At 41.4% G+C, this 20,110-nt stretch overlaps 1 protein-coding gene across 1 annotated transcript in view; it reads right to left on the bottom strand.

Moving 5' to 3' along the window:
• Positions 1–20,110, bottom strand: part of dvl3b (dishevelled segment polarity protein 3b) — a 55,181-nt gene that overhangs the window by 23,063 nt on the left and 12,008 nt on the right. Inside the window, exon 2 of the mRNA XM_072695010.1 lies at positions 5,150–5,219. Coding sequence (XP_072551111.1) covers positions 5,150–5,219 — 70 coding nt within the window. The remainder of the gene's footprint in view (positions 1–5,149; positions 5,220–20,110) is intronic.

Raw genomic sequence — 20,110 nt, forward strand, 5'->3', positions numbered from 1 at the left:
CAGAGAGAATGAGAGAGCAGTGGGTGGACGCTCCCTGAGTAGAAATCACAAGCTAATGGAATCTAGAGCTACATCTGTGTCTGTGCGCTAACTGGCTGAGGATACGTGGAAGGAAGAGACAAATGGGTCCCTAATCACTACTCCCTACATCAGGAGCATTGTAAAATCAGGAGCATTGTATAGAGCACTGTTGTAGGCAGGGGTTGTCGATATGGCAACATGTAAAACATCAAGATACAAGAAGACATGTTGACAGTTCACATGCATCACCATATACGCTGAAGAACGGAACGAGGAACCAAGCTTCACATACACGAGAATACAGTCGGCAGCCTCGTTTGTCCACAGTGACTGGTTATTTTCCAGTAACATTAATGCTGCCCAGCCAAACTAAGACTGAGTCCAGCTTAGCTTCTCAGCTTGGTAGTGGTGAGTGGTGAGATCATTTAAAACAGAAGAGGGAGTGTTTCATGTGATGCTTGCTCTACCACTTAAAAACACTCCTTGATTTGTGCTGAGGGAGAAACTCGGCCCTGTAGCAGACAAAACAGATCGGAACAACACAGAATATGACAGAACCGTATCAATGTGCTCATACCTGTCAGGCCCTCGTTATTGCACCCTGCCCCAGGACGATCCCGAGCTGCCGTCCACAGGCCCAAATATGGACATCTGCCTTATTTTCATCATGTTCGTGTTTATGTGTGTTTGGTTCTTTTCACGTGTGTCGACTTATGATTCGGTTCTGATTGTTCTTTGTTCTTTTGTTTGGTTCATGTGTTTCACCTGGGACTGGGGGTACTTAAGGAGCCTCAACATCATGGTTCAATGCCGAGAATTGTCTCGTTTGGAACCTTGAGGTCATCCGAGAGTTTACCCGTACGATTAGAGGTGTGTAAAGGTCAGCTTCGGCTCGGTATCCGCGTTCAGGAGAAGGTCACCCTGCTAACCACGTTATCAGTTGGGCTCGCTGACTCACTGTCAGGATTCACTGGCTACCCATGTCCCAGCTAGGCGACCCTCGCTCACGGCCGCACGCTGCGGTTCCAGGTTTGGTTGGCCTTGGCGTTTTCGTTATAGCGCCGGTCGAGCGCAACTTAAGTTAACCCCTGTTTAGCCCAGGTTCTGTCTGCAGGATTCCTTTCTTGTCCCCTTTTGGCTTTCTCCCCAGCGCTAGCCATTCCCCCCAGCTCAGCTCCCGGTTCCTCCCAGTCCCAGGTTTGTTTGGTTTCGCCCTCTTCTTTGTCACGTTTGTGTTGTGTTTACATTTGTACCCTATAGTTGCTGCTTCTTTCACCTCTTTTTGCCCTTTTATGTTACCTTGGTTTTTGTTAATAAACAACTTGCTTTGACTCCATCTCCGCATGTTTTCATCCCTCTGTGTCTGGCCTAGCACTCCATGACAAAACCGAAGATAAATTTATAATGATTTATTGTTGAGAGAAAAAACAGTATACAGAGAGAAACTGCATACAAGTAGGTCTTATCATGAAAAGTTTAGAAACCCTGCCTTAAGCTGAAGCAGGTTGGCAACATGCCATGCAAAATCTAGTCTTCTTCAATTGGACAGGGGGTGGTTTTGTTTTTGAGCGCACACTGAACTGTGAGGTCCAAACCGTGGTGTGAATCAAAACCTGTCCAGACTGGACGATCCCTAAAAACTACTATTCAGATCCTCTCCCGTACTGAATCCAGTGATTTCTATACAATATCTGCTGCACTTCATCTGATTAAACCAGTGTAATTACACTGTTAGTAATGTGTTCTTTTGGCACTGACGATATACTTTATATGATGAGGAATCATATTGTGGATCATGACAACAAAATTTATCACAATATGATAAAATAATCAGCCCAGCTCTAGTTTAATATTCATCTTCAATAAAGTAAAAGAAATCCTTTATCTTATATGAAAATGAAAAGAATGCTTTCTCTGCACAGTGATGTCAAATTGCAATGAGAAGCAATGGCACAGTGCACAGGGCCAAACTGCTCTAAGCTGGGTCGGCTTAACTAACATTAGGTCAGTGGAGCGAGCGGGCCTTAACTACTCCATGACATCACAACGAACACATCGAACCTTCTAAGTAGCCCAACCTGGTGAAAGTGTATCAACTGACCCAGTTAATAGGTTCAGGCTTTATCTTCAATGAATGGAATGATCATCTAAAAGCTGCAAAGTCTGTTTACTCGTGTTGTCTTTCTCTTATATTCAAATCAGTTGGACGATCTGATAGATTTAAATGAATTAAATATGCAAAATCAGAAGAAATTGGAAAGGGGTAAATACTTTTGCACAGTCCTGCATAGGGGTGCACTGTGGGACTGTAAGACCCAAATGAGGGCGCTATATAGTGGAAACAGCCAGTGACAGACATATACACAGTCTGTCTGTTTTAGAAGAGGCTGCAGCTCCAGCTATATATATATATACACACACACACACACACACACACACACACACACACACACACACACACACACACACACACATATGAGTCAGTGACTGCGTATATAGAGAGAGTGTGTCAGTGTGTGTGCATGTGTGTGTGTGACTGAAGCGACAGGGATGGGCTTCAAAGCTTCCAATCTCCATTACAGCACACTGCACATCCAGAGATATGAGTAATGAATTATCCAAGACTGGCATTAACGTGAGCACACACATCCGCGCTCACGTGTGCACACACACACATGGCTGCACACACAAACACAGCCTATCAGGTAGAGTCACACACAAACCCACCCTCGCTGATGCCAAAAATACTGTAGATTCTCCTAGGTCTGAACACTAGAGCTGCACGATATGAACAGGGTACTGATATTATAGAGACTCATGCAGTGAATCAGTAATGTGATGTGAGGTGGCTCTGCATTTATCTTTATTAAATTCTTTACCAAAATAACATCATTTACTTGAACACCTTTGCTAATGTGATACACTACATGTTTATTTTGGACTTTGGGGAGATCATCAGCGCGTAAAGAACGCTGACCATCTGCACTAGGGTTGCTAACTGTCCTGTTAATGGACACTAAAAGACGCTCCATAGTTGTACCGTAATTGGATGCTAAAAGAAGGTCAGGGCAATTTGTAAGAAACAGATAGAAACTAGTGGCTCTTCACTACCCTCCTGCCCGCTGTCCTGCTCTGGAGCCTTGCACTGATTCATCCTCACCTCACTGCATGACTGTGCTTCTGACTGCAGGGACTTTATCCTTCTCACTCACACTTTCATCTTGTATGGCTTGACACCACATTTACCATTTTAATTCTTAATTCAGTTTTGTTTTATTGTTGATTTTATTCCTGTTTTGATTTTTATTTTGATCCGGTGTCGACCTGAGACCCTTTAAAGTCTTGGTTCCACTCAAGGTTTCTTCCTCTTGACCCCAGGACGGGGTTTTTCTTGCCGCTGTTGCCACTAGCTTGCTCAAAAGAGGCTCGGACCCGGATCTCAGTAAAGCTGCTTTGTGACAGCATTTGTTGTAAAAAGCCTAAATAAATAAAATTTATTTCAACTGAATAGTGCTGGGTGGCTCGGCAGCATTTTTAAAGATTTTGCTGATTTTTTAAAAGTTATATAACAGTATTATATAAGTTATATAACAGAAGGTAAAACAATTTAACACACACACAATACAGCCTGTATTCAGCTGGGCTGACGAAGAAACATACGCCACACAGACATACACAGACGCGCAGCTGCCACATATGTCCATTCTCACATGTCCTGTATACTAACTCTAAGGCAGATATGAGCAGCAGCTGTTTCATAATTGATAAACATTCGCCGTCAATTTAATCTCAGCATGAGGTTGAGACAAACAGACTCATCGCCATACTTACACACATGCGCACACAGACACACACATACACACACACTCCACTCAATTACACTTCAACTTCACATCTGTTCTCGCATCGGGGCCCATCTGATGAAAAGCCTGTGTGTTTTACACTACAGTACAGACGAGTACTGTAACAGCGCTGGGGAAGTTTACTTTACTGATCCCAAAAGACACTAATCAGTGTGTTGTAATAATGAACTATTAATACCTCTAGTAATAAATATTCTGGACTTTTGTGGACATTTAATAGAACATGAAGCCCTTTTTGAGCTGGATTAATTGATTTTCGTTGTAATCCAGTATGAATCTGCAATGTGTCTGTGTTTTACAGTCTGACTGTATTAACAGTGGAGTAAATGTAATCCAGTATGAATCTGCAGCTTATGTAGTAGTTTTTACAGTCTCACATGTATTTTATGATGAGCCAAGAGATACAGAAGCATCTATAGGTAAAAAAGCATGTGGACTGAGGCGGTAGAGTAGTACTACAGGATTTGACACTAACATGCCTCGGGTTACGCTGCGTTACGCAGGTCAGCTTCACCAAAGTTCCGAAGTGCAGTAGCAGCGTTCCAGACCGAAGTGGGAATGATAGAAACGCCATTCTCCCATTTACAGTCAGTTGATCGTGCTGATCGTGCTGCTACTGGAACGCTCTGTGGCTTTGGCGGAATGAAAAGACGCGCCGCTTATGCAACACCGAGATACACATATGTAGCGTGCAGGGATGGCTTCCATAACGTGCGTCGATGCTTCACAAAAATGGCCGCGCCTACTAAAAAATATTAGATAGTTGGATAGTTTGGGCTTGCTCCAGTGTTCCTCTGGGAAGTGATTTTAATTTTACGTTGCTTTATTTATTTTGTTACATTGTTAAATGTGTTGCACTTTATTTCTTTTACTTGAATTATTTCATGCATTGTGGTTGAGATTTTCTGTTTGACTGTAAAGCTGGTAACACTAAAGTATTTTTTGTAACAGAATAGTGCCCTGAAGTGCATACTGTGTGTTTAAGCAAAGACGGTTAAAGAAAATATTGCAATATTTATTATAATATTTATTTATTAGTATGGAGGAAGGATTTAAATTTTTAACCCACTTACATTAGAGTACTCAAAAAATTAGTTGTTAGATTAATCCACTAATCAGAAAAAAAATGAATGGTTAGGTGCAGCGCCTAGTAGTGTGTGTAAAACAGTCCTAACGTCACTCTCTGAAGCCGCTGATGAAGGATGGAGGAACAGAAGGGAGGGGGCTGTAGAGGTGCATGAGTCATGTGAAGAACACTCACTCACCCATGACACGACACGGCCGTTGAAACACGGTAATTTGGCGTTGTCATCTGATATCTCTTCCTTAACAACCCTGCAGAGCGAGAGAGAGAAAGAGGGGGGGGGGGCATTGTTATTGATGTAATACCACCTGACACAAGTCAGCATAGTTATCTCAGCGTACGTCTTTCAACACAACCTCAGGTTTAAACAGATCTGTATTCATTGTTTAAAAGAACGGAAAGTGGAGAAATGGGGAGTGAGAGAGGGATCGAGAGAGAGAGGGAGAGAGAGAGAGATGTTCTAAATACATCAACATCCTCTGTAATTAAGACTGAGCATTACCCCAAACAATCAGAGAACTTTACTGGATAGACTTACTCAACTCTGTACCATCAGATGTCTCACACACACACACACACACGTTAGATGATCACCACCACACCTCATCCCCCCAACTTCCAAACTCATCTCAAAAGCATTGCCTTGAGCACCACCACTCCAGAGAACACAGTTCCACCGCTCCACAGCACAGTGCTATGGTGCTCCATGGTGCTATATGGTAAAAATAGCATATCACAGTATTCAGAGACAGTACACAGCATTTATCATGAAATTTGACACACAGACAAAAAGCAACAGCTGCGGCAGATTCTTGAAAACTACTATTCAAAGACTCACAGGCTTAGTAGATGGTAATTTCTATTTCAAACGTGCTGCATGCTATTGAATTAAACAGCACTATTTACACTCTCTGAAATGAAATGTCAGTTGTGCAGGGTTCTATAAAGCACTGACGATAGCCACGATGTGCTGGCTTGTATCACGATTACAAAACTGATCACGATTTCAATGAAGTATCATCAACTGCCCACCCCAGCACTGACAAACACACTCCAAAATACACATTCACGCAGATCTACACATATTATCCCCCGCCCCACACACATTATCCCCCGCCCCACACACACACACACACAGCCCCACACACAATCCCTGTCCACCCAGAAGCCCATGTAGTTGAATAATAATGAATAATACATTTAATTAATTGAATAAACATAAATGAATAATAGCAATTGCACAAATAAAAAAAAGTAAAATAAATAATAATAATAATAATAATAATAATAATAACAATAATAATTTATGGGGTTGACTTATTATTGCTCTGAAGCTGATGGGTTACAAAAATAATGACAAAATAATTAATAGTTATTGTAGTAATAATAAAGGAAACATTTAATTTATTTGTAATTTTTTTGTAATTATTTTAAGTTATTTTGGGCAGTTATTCATGTCATTATATATTTTTACTTTTTGTATTATTATTAAAAATATTTTGTTATTATAAATGTATTATTACATTTTCTTTTGATGATGATCACAGTTTTACTATGTTATTAACCATTCTATTAATGTTTGTTTGGTGCAGGAATTGCGTTCCCTTAAACTCTAAATTTATGAGCAATGAAAACTGGACTGATAAATCAGCTGTCAGCCTTCTTGCCTAGCGATACTCAGTATCGGCCCACAGAAACTGGTCGACCCCTAGTAACCTTTCAGAAGGAGGTAAAAAGCTCCTTCCTTTAATGTAAGTAAATAAATGGACCACGATTTTATTCTACGTCATTCTGGATCATTTCTGTCGACCCATGAATCATAACAATTTAACATCAGACAAAGGGAAGCAATTATATATAAATCTCTCTCACACACACACACACACACACACACACACACACACACACACACACTTTAACACACACTCAGGTTAACTCAAGTTAGCTATAACAAAATATGTTGTTCATGCCCATCGACCCCTCCCCCTTTCCCAGCTGCTCCCTGAAAAGGTGCTGACCCTGACTGACCCCCATTGCCATGGAAACCATTGTCAAGGAGCCGAGGGGTGAAAGGCGGGCGGCTGGTGAAGGACGTGAGAAACCGCAGTATATTAAATAATACAAACGCGTTTAACGATCACGCCAGCTCTCATGCATTATAAATCAAACCCCTGCTCTCTTTAATCACATCCTCACCTCTCTCTCTCTCTCTCTCTCTCTCTCTCTCTCTCTTTCTGTCATGCACTCGCGATCTCTCTCGCTCTCTCTCATTTTCGCTCTCTCTCTTTCTCTTTTTCTCGTTCTGTTTACCCAGATCCCACCTGTTTGAACGACAGTCCGCAAAATCCAGACCATCTATGCAACTATGCGGTGTTAGAAACCACATCCTCAAGTCTGTTAGAGATCACATGACTATGTCACCGCATACCTGTCTCAAATCACATTAGCATTATGCTAGTTGGTGTACATAAGCTTCCACTGGTAGCTACATTAGCCTTGCGGCTCCAGCGCAAAAATAAATAAGTAAACTTTGGCAGACTATTGGGTTTAGAGAAAAGTACAGTGAGCTCTCTCTCTCTCTCTCGCTCAGTGCGTGTGTATGTGTGTATCTGTGTGCGTGTGTATGTGTGTATCTGTGTGTGTGTGTGTGTGAGTGAGTTAAGATAGGAAAATGATGACTTTGCCTTTCACTCCCCCACTAAGAGATAATGAACTGAGAGTAAATGGGATAGAGAGGTAAAAACCTCAGATCTCAGCTCCTGTCTCCATAGGAACACAACACTAAACACATACACACACACACACACACACACACACACACACACCCCTGTTAGATGTCTAGGCAGCTTCTATAGCAGTGGCTGAACCATGGGGCTGGGTTTATTACGCAGCAGAATGACTTTAATAATCCACCTTAACAACTCTGCCTTCTGTCACCCACTGAGCCAACATGCCCTGAACTCCTCCATCTCCACATCTCATTCACCTCTCCATAATAATCCATAATACACCTTCATATTACACCTATTACACCTGAATACGACATACCGTCCCTGTCCCTCCAAAAAGACAACTTCACAGGAGAGGGAAAAAACCTTCTTAACTCTTAATGGATGTCAAAGTAAAAGGATTTTAGTCCAGGTCATTCTGGAACATTCCTATTGGTCCATCTTTCATCAAACTACATCAAAGTACATCAAGATTTTAATGATAAAATTATGTTCCAGAAAAAAAACAGATACAAGGCATAAAAGTGATTATATTTTGTAAAGAACGTAAGCCCTCTTCTTAGGACTTAGGCCTTCCATGACCTTCTTGACCTCGAGCCTGGGTCTACTAACAGCAGACTGTGTAAACTGTCTCAATGGCTATAATCCCCTCTTTGCTAGTAAGAGCTGGGTTTGATGTGACGCTAGCCTTGTGCTAATTTTCACTCATACAGGAGGACAAAAGTATCAAGATTTTTCTACAGAATAACGTGGCTTTATTGTTTGGTCATATGTTTACGTACACTTGCAAACGCAACATGGCTGACAATTCCAGTAAATCGCAGGTAGAGCTGGGTAATATGACAATGTTTTATCGTACTGTGATACACAATATGCTTTTCGGAGCATATCAAGGATATTGTTAGTGCTTAAAAACTGTAATTAGACTGGTTTAATTAGATGAAGTGCAGCAGAGTAAAAATTGTGCTCAGTACGGGAGAGTAGTTTTTAAGAAACTGTTGCTGCTTATGTATTTAGTCTGTAATCACATGTATCGTGATAAATATTGAGGATTCGTTTTTCATCCAAGCTTAATAATATAGAATGTTGTAGTTATAGTATAAGTTGTACAAGTAGCGCAGATGGTTCTACGTTAACGTGGCTTCTGAACAATCTCATCCTGCGTTATTTTTAAAGCCAAAATCAATCAAATACAAACTTCAGTTTGCTCATAAGGTGAAAAATTAGGTGAACATGCACAATTTCAAATCAGTCATTTAAGAAGTGTTAAATCTGCTCACCAAATCTGCTCACCATAGAAGAATTTGACTGAAAGTCCACTTATAAACGTTTAGACAATAATGACTCAGTGCTGGTTCTGCAACACGGCTGTGTTCATAAGGAAAAACTGCGAAACTGGGAATGAAACGAGTGTTTATCTGCTCAAGTTCAAGGCAATTGGACTTGACAGCGATCCATCCAAAATAATAAAGAACCAATGGTCCATAGACATTGATGTGTAGCCAGGAACGTCCAGTTTTAGAGGCATTCCCACTGAACGTTAATGCTGCCATTAAGTCTGTCTGGGTGTGGCTGCAGTGAATCTGCCATACAACAAGCCCATTAGCAAAAGCCTATGTAAGTGAAATGCAGGCCATATTCAGGAGAATATGGAAGGGATGCCATAAAGACTAAAAGCTAATGCTGAGCCAACTAGCTTTCAAGAGGGGAGGTCAGGGAAGCAAATGGGTGCTAGGAGAAAAGCTAAACCAGCCGAACGGCTACAATCATTTTAGCAAGCCGGCCGCATGCTGCACTGAAAGGACACAGAGAGGACAGCGATCTGGGAATAATTACAAAAAATAGTCTAGGCTCATCTAGGCTATGCATGCTCCTGTAGGCCATCATGGTTTCGTAAACCAGCCAATAAAAGTAGAGCTTGTTCTTTTTCTCATTTTTTTCGTTGTTCTAATCAAAAATGTAATTAAGCAAAATAACAGGGTGGTAAATAGGCTTGTAAACTGAATCTGAGCATTTCTCACCCGAACCAAAGTCAAAGAGCAGCTTTAAAAAAGTGGCATTTAAAAACTGAATTTGTCCATGTTTTAGTCCGTGTTCATAGATAACAGTGACTCATACAGAGTCAGAAACCACCTGAGCAAGTCTATTAGACTCTATTATTCCTGAACATCTCCACACAGTTAAGAGGAGAACGTGTGATGATGTAGGTGTTGCAGTTTACATAATACTACATCCTAAATGGTAGGCTGTAAACCTTCATTAGCAAGAAAATAAAAAGAAAAACACAGAAGCTTCAGGCGAACATGTCTTGACTGATCCACTACATCTGAGGTAAGAGGGAGAAACTGGGCATTTTGCCTGAATTAATGCACGTGTAAACTGTTGTTTTCTCACTCAAACACACGAACATGTGCACCTTCTCCTGTCTGCTTCAGAAAGGCCTGATGAGAAGATGAGAAGATGAGAAATGCTTAAGCAGCGATTGTGTTTGGCTGATGCACATCTGTTTGGTGTGATTACACGGTGACCCTGAGGCCCCGAGCACAGCAATCTCATCTCTCCCTCCACACTAAAAACAACTCCACTTTGCTTTAATGGACCTCTGTGTGTGCCCATATCTTAAGCCTTTTGAGCTGCAAAATCGTGTACAGACATTCAAAGTCTAGGTTTGTCTGACCTTCAATCCAATGCAAGCACTTTACCGTTGAGTATCAGAGAACACACAGAAAACACAATTCAGGCAATTGTGAGACCATTAGTATGTGTGGGAGAGCTGTGGGGATGGCATAGAATTGTTACATTGACTTTCCTCTTCACAAATATATCTCTATATATATAAAAAGGGTTTCTAATGGCACCAAAAATAGCTCTTCTGAGGGACCCCTTATTTTACCTGTATTTTTAAGAGTGCAGCTAATCAATGCTTACTATACTAAACTTTCCGCATTTATAATATGTGGATAATCCGACATCCCAGGCAGACATGCTCTGCATATTTGTGTGTTGTCTGTACCTGACCCACCCTTCTGAACTCCAGCCAGCTGTCAAACCCTGGGCTGGGTGTGGAAGAGCACAGGGAACATGCAGAGCAGGAGGTCTCCAAAGTCTATAAGCTTCTTGCCTTGTGTCTGTAGAAACTGCACAGCGACAACACATGAAGAATTTTCCATTTTGTCTAGCAATTAAAGGAGCCCTATTTTCTATGCATATTTAAATAAGGAGAGTTCGGTACATGGACGTGACAAACCGTGAACCTCAAACCCTGTCAAGCAGAGCCAAAACAGAGCTGTAAAATGGGCCTCTTCCAAAACCTCAAAACTGTTACCCAACAGACTTGACACATAATATTTACATTCAAAAAAGTGACATGAACCCCACCCACTAGAGAAAGCCCCAGTCGAAGCGTGGCAGCAGCTTTGGGAGAATATGGTGGTACTATGGAACTAATTGGGAATATGAATTGCTATGGGAGTCAGGCCTCGTGTACCAGTGTCCGCAGAAGGGAGCTCCGGGGGTGCACTCGAAAGCCAGGCGGTGCAAACAGGGACCCATGCTACCAAAACCTAATGCTAGGCAATGTTATCTTTTGTTATCATCTCTTCTCTCCATCCTCCACTCCCGCTTGGAAACAAACTGGACCGCCTCAGCTGATCCAAACTGGAGCTACATTCACATTAGAAGGGAAAGTATCGGCTTATAAGACTCAAGAAAGTCAAACCTGGGGAAGCGGGTGGAGGCACAGCTAAAAGCTGTTAGCAATTTCTTCAATTTGCTAACAGCACAACATGCTGAGAGGACACAATGAGAGGACAGCGACACTATCCAGTAAAACTTGGTATATTATGATACAATATGTAGGTTTTGTGAGTTTTGTGGTGCCGTAATAAAGGTCGGTCCTCTATTATTACTCTGTAATAACAGGGTGGTAATTAGGCTTGTTAAACTGCTTCTGAGCATTTTCGCTCCACCCACATACTTACTAATTATACATCAAACAACAAGTTAAATACAGACTTAAGACGCGGACGTTTGGCTTTATATGAGATGAGATATCAGCTGTAAGTCAGTGTGTGTGTGTGTGTGTGTGTATGAATAAGGGATTACATGCCAGAGTATGTAAACAAAAGCCACAGCTTGTAGCTCAGCTCTGACTGCAGAGATGACGGACAGGTCTTTCTGAAGTGTAATCTGTGCACTTTAGTGTGTGTCGGTCAAGCGGATTTCACATTGTTCCAGTACAGCTCTAATCCTGACCAGGCCGGGCAGTAACAGTCCAGCAGCGAGAGAGAGCGGCTCCACACCTTCATCTCTTGACTTGGGTGGCTTTTTCTTTGGAACAGAGGATAGAGAATTTTAATCAGCGTAAGATCAACATCTACTCCTCATTCTGCACAAAGGTTCAAATGTGTGCATGGTTTTCACATTAAGAATATTTATCACATGAACACACAACTTTTCATTAACTCAGTTTCAATTAGTCAAAAGTTCTCCTAACTTCTGCATCTCAGTTTGGTCAACAATACATATTGAGCTGATGGGATTTGAACTAACAATCTTCTGTCTCATGATAAGCAAGCAGTTAGACAGTTGCTTCATTCTCGAGTTGTGAAGCCATGTACATTTCTGTGTCTAAAAACAAACGGAAAGGTATTATCTTATGTAGTGTAATTTCACAGCTCTAGGGTAGCATCAAATGTGAGAAGGTCATAAGTTCAAATCCCAGCAAAGTCTCAGCGCCTCCAGTGTGTGGAAGTAATGACTAAGTACCTTACTAAAGTGATGCTTTTGTGGGGCTCAATGCACTTCAACCTTCCTCACAATGTTTCAACACTTAGTGTTAAACCTTCCCAGAAGACTACAGGCAGTTACTGCGGTAAAATTGGAAAAAAACAACCTATTAATACCCTTGATTTCAAAAGAAACCCTGGAGGAGAAGGCGTGTACAAACTTTTGGACAATTAGTGTGCGTTCTCTGTCTTTGTGCTGGGTTCTATGTCGTTTCATTTGTCTGTACCTCCCTCTGCTGTTGTCTAGCCTCTTGTCTAGACACCATCTCACATTGCAGTTACGTTATATTTCTTTCTTTTTTTTATTACAAGGGATGTTTTGAGTTTAAGTAGGCTCTCTCTGCATGTTGGGAGCTTCATTCCCTGGGGTAAATTTTTGGTATCACTTTTGAGAAGGAACGGTTACAGCATACCATAAAGAAGCCATTACAGCCAAATCCAAAAATGGGAATTGTTATGTTATATTGTCACTTGGGGATGTAATTTATTTAATGCTGTAATGGCACAGCAGTGTTATTAAAACCAGTGTTCTCCTTAGACTGAAAACAAGCCTGAGGAGGATAAAGCTTTTTCTTCATGATGAAAATCCCCCTTACAGCCTCGCAGAAAGCTAGTTTTAGGAGTCTATTTTCCTCCAACTATAACAGCTCGCTGCTCACTTTTTTCAAAACAACCTCAATCATCATGACTCTACTTCTTAAAGTGATAGTTCTGCAAATATGTATACAGTTATTCCATTTACCCTAAATGTAGTGTATTGTTACCCTATATTAAATCTGTGCTATGGGTATTGTAATCACTAGCTAACTCAATTGAACGAACAGAAACTGTACTATAGTGTAAATGTAGGTACTATATCACAATCTAACTCAATTAAAAGAGCAGAAACTGTACTATAGTGTACATGTAGGTACTATATCACAATCTAACTCAATTAAAAGAGCAGAAACTGTACTATAGTGTACATGTAGGTACTATATCACAATCTAACTCAACTAAAAGAGCAGAAACTGTACTATAGTGTACATGTAGGTACTATATCACAATCTAACTCAACTAAAAGAGCAGAAACTGTACTATAGTGTAAATGTAGGTACTATATCACAATCTAACTCAACTAAAAGAGCAGAAACTGTACTATAGTGAAAATATGGGTACTGTATCACAAGCTAACTCCATTAAAAGAGTAAAATCTGTACTATAGTAAAAGTATGGGTATTGTATCACAAGCTAACTCAATTGAAAAAGCAGAACTTGTACTATAGTAAATGTGTGGCAACAGTATCACAATCCAACTAAATTTAAAGAGCAGAAACTGTACTATAGTGTAAACAGAGGTACTATGTCACAATCTAACTCAACTAAAAGAGCAGAAACTGTACTATAGTGTAAATGTAGGTACTATATCACAATCTAACTCAACTAAAAGAGCAGAAACTGTACTATAGTGAAAATATGGGTACTGTATCACAAGCTAACTCCATTAAAAGAGTAAAATCTGTACTATAGTAAAAGTATGGATACTGTATCACAAGCTAACTTAATTTAAAGAGCAGAAACTGTACTATAGTGAAGGTGTGGATACAGTATCACAATCTAACTCAATTAAAAGAGAAGAAAGTGTACTATAGTAAAAGTATATGTACTGTATCCTAAGTAAAACTATAAGAATTCAATTCCAGTAATACTTAAGTAATTAACCAGAATAATACCTGTGTTTCTCTTTCAATAAGTAATTTCCATCTGAAATCTTATACAGTGTGCATTTTTTTTTATATATATATTTACATTTTTTTTATATAATATATATATAATATTTTAAATTGCAATGTCCATTTCCAATATCGTGCAACCCTAATTAGGGGCATAACAATGTACATATTTCTAATACTTTACACACCTGATATATTGCCTACTGACTACATTAGGGTTACTGATGAGAGTACTGTGTAACAACAGCAGCCCATATCAAATCAATGTCAACTCCAATCAGTCATTATCACCACCTGCCTAATACTGAGTAGGTCCACCTTGTGCCGCCACAACAGAGCTGACCATTTGAGGTATCTGTGGTATATGGCAACAAGACGTTAGCAGCAGATTAAATAGATTGTAAGGTGAGACCTCCATTGATCATATCAATGAGCCTTGGGCGCACGTAACCCTGTCGTCTGTTTACCGGTTGTCAACACCGGGAACACCCCACAAGACCTGCCTGATGTTTTGGAGATGCTCCGACCCAATTGACTAGCCATCACGGTTGGCTCACATCCTTATGCTTGCCCATTTTTCCTGTTTTTAACATATCATCTTCAAGAACACTATAGTAGGCAGCAAGACTGTTCGCTTGCTGCCTAATATATCCACTGCTCGACAGAGGCCTGTAGATGAAGATGATCAATGTTTTTCACCTAACCTAATTGGTGGATAGTCCAGTTTATAAAGGATAAGGTTCAAGCTTCTGTCTTTGAAACTAGGGGTTAAACTAAGCATATCCAGCTTCAGGAGCTTTCAGGTCTGCTAATATTTGCCAGTTAAACTGTGTCAAGGTCCACAATATCTGAGTGAGTGGATACTTCTCCATAATATCAAAGGAAGTGTTCTGCATTTCCAATACGGTGGTTTAGTAACTCTGAAAACGTAGTTATACCAGTGCAGGGCTACCAATGTTATCCAACCAAGGGATAATTCCTTATTGTGCTGTACTGCAGATTTGTCCTATACACCCCACATATTCTCTACTCGTTTACTTCAGTTAATCACACCAAGATCCACTCATATGGCCTCTTTACCATTAACATAAATACACATGCACGCACACACACTCATACATAGACATAATGCAGGGGGCATAATGCGGGGGGGCACTATCTGGCAGTGCTGGCCCAGAGGAGCTGAGGCACTGCATCCGCCCATGCATGTGTATATAAGTGTGTGTGGACAGCCCCATTGATTTGTATGCAGAGCTGACCACTAATAAAGAGGCCATCTCTGTTCATAGCCCACCATGATTTGATTTACAGCAGACAAGTAGGGAGGATCCCTGACCTCCAGTAGAAAGAGAGGGAAGGGGTAGAGGGGTGGAGGGACAGAGAGAGGTGGCAAAATGTGGCAAGTCAAGTACATCAGACTGTAGAAGAGTACAGAGAATACAGACGAAGTGTTGGACACATTGGACGGAGACTGATGAACATAATGCAGAACCAAATTCCAGAAGCGTGAGTTCCACCCAGAAACATTGCAAAAACATTATGTCTCAGATGTACCTTAAAATAGCAGCTTCGGAATTCTGTCGACGCTCCACTGACTGTACAGGGAGAACGGCGGCTCTGTTATACCCACTATACCCCTATGCGTAACCCAAGCCATACCCCTGTAAAATGACTCTGACACCTCAGTCCACATGCTTCTTTAACTTCAGTTTTTTATCTCTGTGCTTCTCAACAAATGCACGTGCACAGCACTCCTGTACTATAGGAGGAGCCCAGGAGCAAAAACGATCAATTCTTGCAGAATTCAGTTTTAAGCTATCATCTATCAGCAATTGAAGTTTGGATTTGCAAGGAATTATGGGAACTGTAGTGGATTTAGCAGTATCGAGAAAATGTCTCACATACGTTTAGTGTTCTGTTCCTTCTTTGTTCTTTATCTCTCTCTCCAGCTGCAAATAAAGTGCTGCCAATACTCTGGCCTTCCCCCCTCTTATTTCAACTCATGAAATCATGGTGGGTCAGATGACTACCTCAGGTAGTGGCACGTTCTACACTGGCTGGATTCCGTTCTGACACATCAACATATGAACAGTTTTTAGGGAGGGTGAGGGTTCCACAATGCAGTGGGACAATACAAAACCCTGCTTGAAAAAAAAAAACAGCCTGGTTAAGCTGGTTGACCAGCACAGGGCATGGTTTGGTTTGATAGTTTAGCTGATCTACAAGCATGATCAACCTGACCATCAGTATGGCCGAGCTTGAGCGTGCTGGTTGACCAAGCAAGACCAAGCCGGTCCACCAGCATAACTAAGCTGGTCGAGAAAGCATGACCAGCATGCCTAAGCTGGTTTACTAGGATACCCAGCATGCCCAGCATTACCAAAATCAAAATCCTCGCTTACCAGCATAGGGTATGTTTTCATCTAGATGACCAGCTTCTCAACAGCCTTGACCATCAAAGACCAGCTTGGACCTTCTGAAGGCAGTTACCAGCAAAAGCTGGATTTTCAGCAGAGAAGGTTCTCACATGGTCACCATCAGAAAATGCGAGTGACTATGTAAACTACTAGGAAACAAACTCTGCAATACTGACAGCTGTGGTCGATAATCTACCAGTAAATGGCGCAAACAACACACACACACACACATAGTGCGAGAGAGAGTGGGGGAGATCTGGGGAGCGAGAAGGCAGTATCCAGTAACAGTAAGCATTACTCATGTTAACCTTTTTCAGACATATTTCTGCTGACCTAACTGTCTCCGGACACGGAAAACATTCCCTTTAGTTAAATGTGGTGGAGATCCACCCCTGACCACCTCTGAAAGTGGTGAGATTGATCCGATCCGACTGATCGATCACAGCGTGTCCTGGGCTTTTCATGTGGTCAAATTAAATCCGAACCTGATCCGATCATTCAAAAGGGGAAGAGGTAAATACTTTTTTCCACAGCACCAAACATCAAATGATGATACTCTAATTCACACTGACTTTACAACAATTCCAATTTGTGCCAAAATGAAATCTGAGATGTGATGAAGTATTGAATCCTGAGGAACTGTAATCAGGCTGCACCGTTCTCTGTTCTCAGATTATAGACACACCCCAGGAGGATAGGTGGAGCAAAAGAGAGGGAGGGATCATTGTTGAAGTCTAAAACACTCTGAGGCAGCACTTTCTTCTGCTGTCTGGAGACACACACACACACAGGCCCAAAAATTGAGAAAATGCCAATGCACTGAGCCACGTATGAATAAAAGGTCCACCGAGACCCAATACACACACAATGCAAATTCGCTACAAAATGCACACACATCTAATATGCAAATCCTGCCTAATACACACAGAGTTGTACTTTCACACTCCCACCAGGGACAGAACAAGACAGGAAAATAAAGCAGGGAAAGTAGGTCAGTCTCCTTTACAGAACCATAAAATCAGCCAGACCAAAAAAAAGTGTATGAGTGAAAAAAAACACTCTGCTGCTCAGGCCGGGCTAGCGCCAGACTGACCACTCAGGACACACAGACACACATATCAGTCTATTTATATACAAGTGCAAGGCATATGCATATAGCTCTAGTGTACTTTCACATTTGCTACTGTTACTGCATAACCAACATTATTTGCTTCATCTTTGGTCTTTTGGTCTTAATGTTTTGGCTGTTTATGCTTATGGGTGTATATAGGACATATTATTACATTATGTACAACTATGTAAGCTAGTCCAAAGCAAAAAAGGTCAGGAGCACACACACACACACACACACACACACACACACACACACACAAATCACTATGATTTGTTCATGATCTCTAATACAAACTTGATGGGGTTTGCAGGGACTGTGTGTGTGTGTGTGTGTGTGTGTGTGTGTGATTTAGAGGACGCCAGATGTGTTTTAAGAGAAACACCAGCCCTTTAAATCCTCATCATCTGCGAGTCTCTGCTGTAAAGCCAAAGGCCAATGGGAGAAAGAGCGAGTTAGAGTGAGTAAGGAAAAGAGAGACACATGGACACATGGAGTGAGAGAACGAGAGAGAGAGAGATATGAGGGAAATGGAGAGATGTGTCAAACAGATCAGCCCTGCAGTCCAAATCCAGAAGCACAATTACAGAGAGGTCTATACTTCTTTATGGGCATCAATCTGCTGCTGGCGAACTGTAGAATTTTGGATTCCATCAGAACATCATCCTTAGAAGAACCTCTTTTTGTAAGGGTGGAGGTACCCTCAGAAAAAGTGTGCTGTGACATATTTGTCATGTCTGCCTCTGTTTTGTGTTCCCATGTGCTCCCAAGCACATGGTTCTGTTTGTGTCTTGTCTGGCCTAGCCCCGCCTGTCCATAAGTGTTTCCACCTGTGTCTCCTCTGTAACCACGCCCCTTGTTACTCCCAGGTGTTCCTCATTATCCTTCCTATAAGTACCCCTATGTTTCAGCCTTCCTTTGTCTGGTCTTGTGCATGTTCATGTCGGTTTTACAGTTTGGCCTGTTTGTGTGTGATTCTTGTATTAGTAGTATTAATTTTCATTTATTAATAAACATCCTGCATATACGTCCGCCTCCGTCTCCAAGCTCATCTTGGTAACAGTAATACATCATGTGACGCATGTGAATTAGGGCTAAATATGGATATTCTGACTTCTGACAGACCAATTATCCTCTAAAAAAACCTGATGATGAACATTACTGCAACTGCAAACACATTGTGACACATGTTAAACACCCTAGCACATAATAAACAGTCTGTGTCAGCCTTTTTTATGATATCAGTAATCAGTGTTCTAAAGAGCAATATCATGATAACAACTAATAAACCAACCATTCTGGATTTTAGACTCTTTTTACCCGTCAGAACTAGGGCTGGGCAATTCATTGAAAATGAATCTAACATCATTCAGAACCTCTAACCGTTATAATCTTACCCATGGCGATTAGAGAAAAGAGCTACAGCACAAATTGTGCACACTGGTGATGGCGCAAATGAACTGAAATCAGCCGCAAACATTAAACATGAAACTTTTTTTAGATGGTGCTAACATATGTTAAATATTCTCAAACCTGGCATGCCAGCATGTAATGTAGCCTCTTAATGCACATTTAACACAGGGTTGTCCCTCATCATCTGGTAACCTACAGTGCTCCATACAGGTGAAAGCAGTACAGTGGTGCGCTGCTTGTCATGCACTGAGGCTTTGGGCTCTTGGGTGATGTACAGGGCCCACGAGTGGTCCAGCAGAATAAGGCGCAGTCACTATGACCTGGCCACTGTTCACTAGTTTCAATTCCCAGACATCCAGGGTGGGTAGATGGCAGTGCTGGCTGTGTGTGTTACTGCACTGTCCCTTAAATACTACCGTGTGTGTCGACACATGACTCCGTCCTGTCCAGGAATCAAAAGTGAGAACTCAAACACTGAGCCAACTGAACAGCTTGTGTACTCGTTCATTAATCATAATCGTGGTCAAATGGTCAATCAATCGTGATATTGATTGAGGTCATATCGCCCAGCACTAGCTGAAAATCTCATACACATCTTTCTGGCTTTATGTCTTCAGTAATGAAGCTGGTACCCAAAAGACTGATACGTTATGTTTGGTTTCATGGATGAGAGGCTTTAGAATTCTGTCTGGTTTTCAATATGGTGCTCAATCAGGGCCGGACCACTGGTGGCAGGTTCTTCCATCTGTCCATGCATGGTATGAGTGTGTGTGCTGAGATGATAATCATGATGTTAATGGCTACACTGTCCATGCAGCTGCTGCGGGAGCGTCCCACACACACACTAATAAGCAGGACAAGGCCAGCTGGTCTAAACACTTCCTGAATATCTAGGCCTAGTCTTTCTCAATAGCAGCCCAGTCAACTGATCAACTGATTTCAGCAGAGATGTCTAAGCACAATGTGGACATAT

The sequence above is a fragment of the Salminus brasiliensis genome, chromosome 13, assembly GCF_030463535.1.
Source record: "Salminus brasiliensis chromosome 13, fSalBra1.hap2, whole genome shotgun sequence".
Classification (NCBI taxonomy): Eukaryota; Metazoa; Chordata; class Actinopteri; order Characiformes; family Bryconidae; genus Salminus; species Salminus brasiliensis.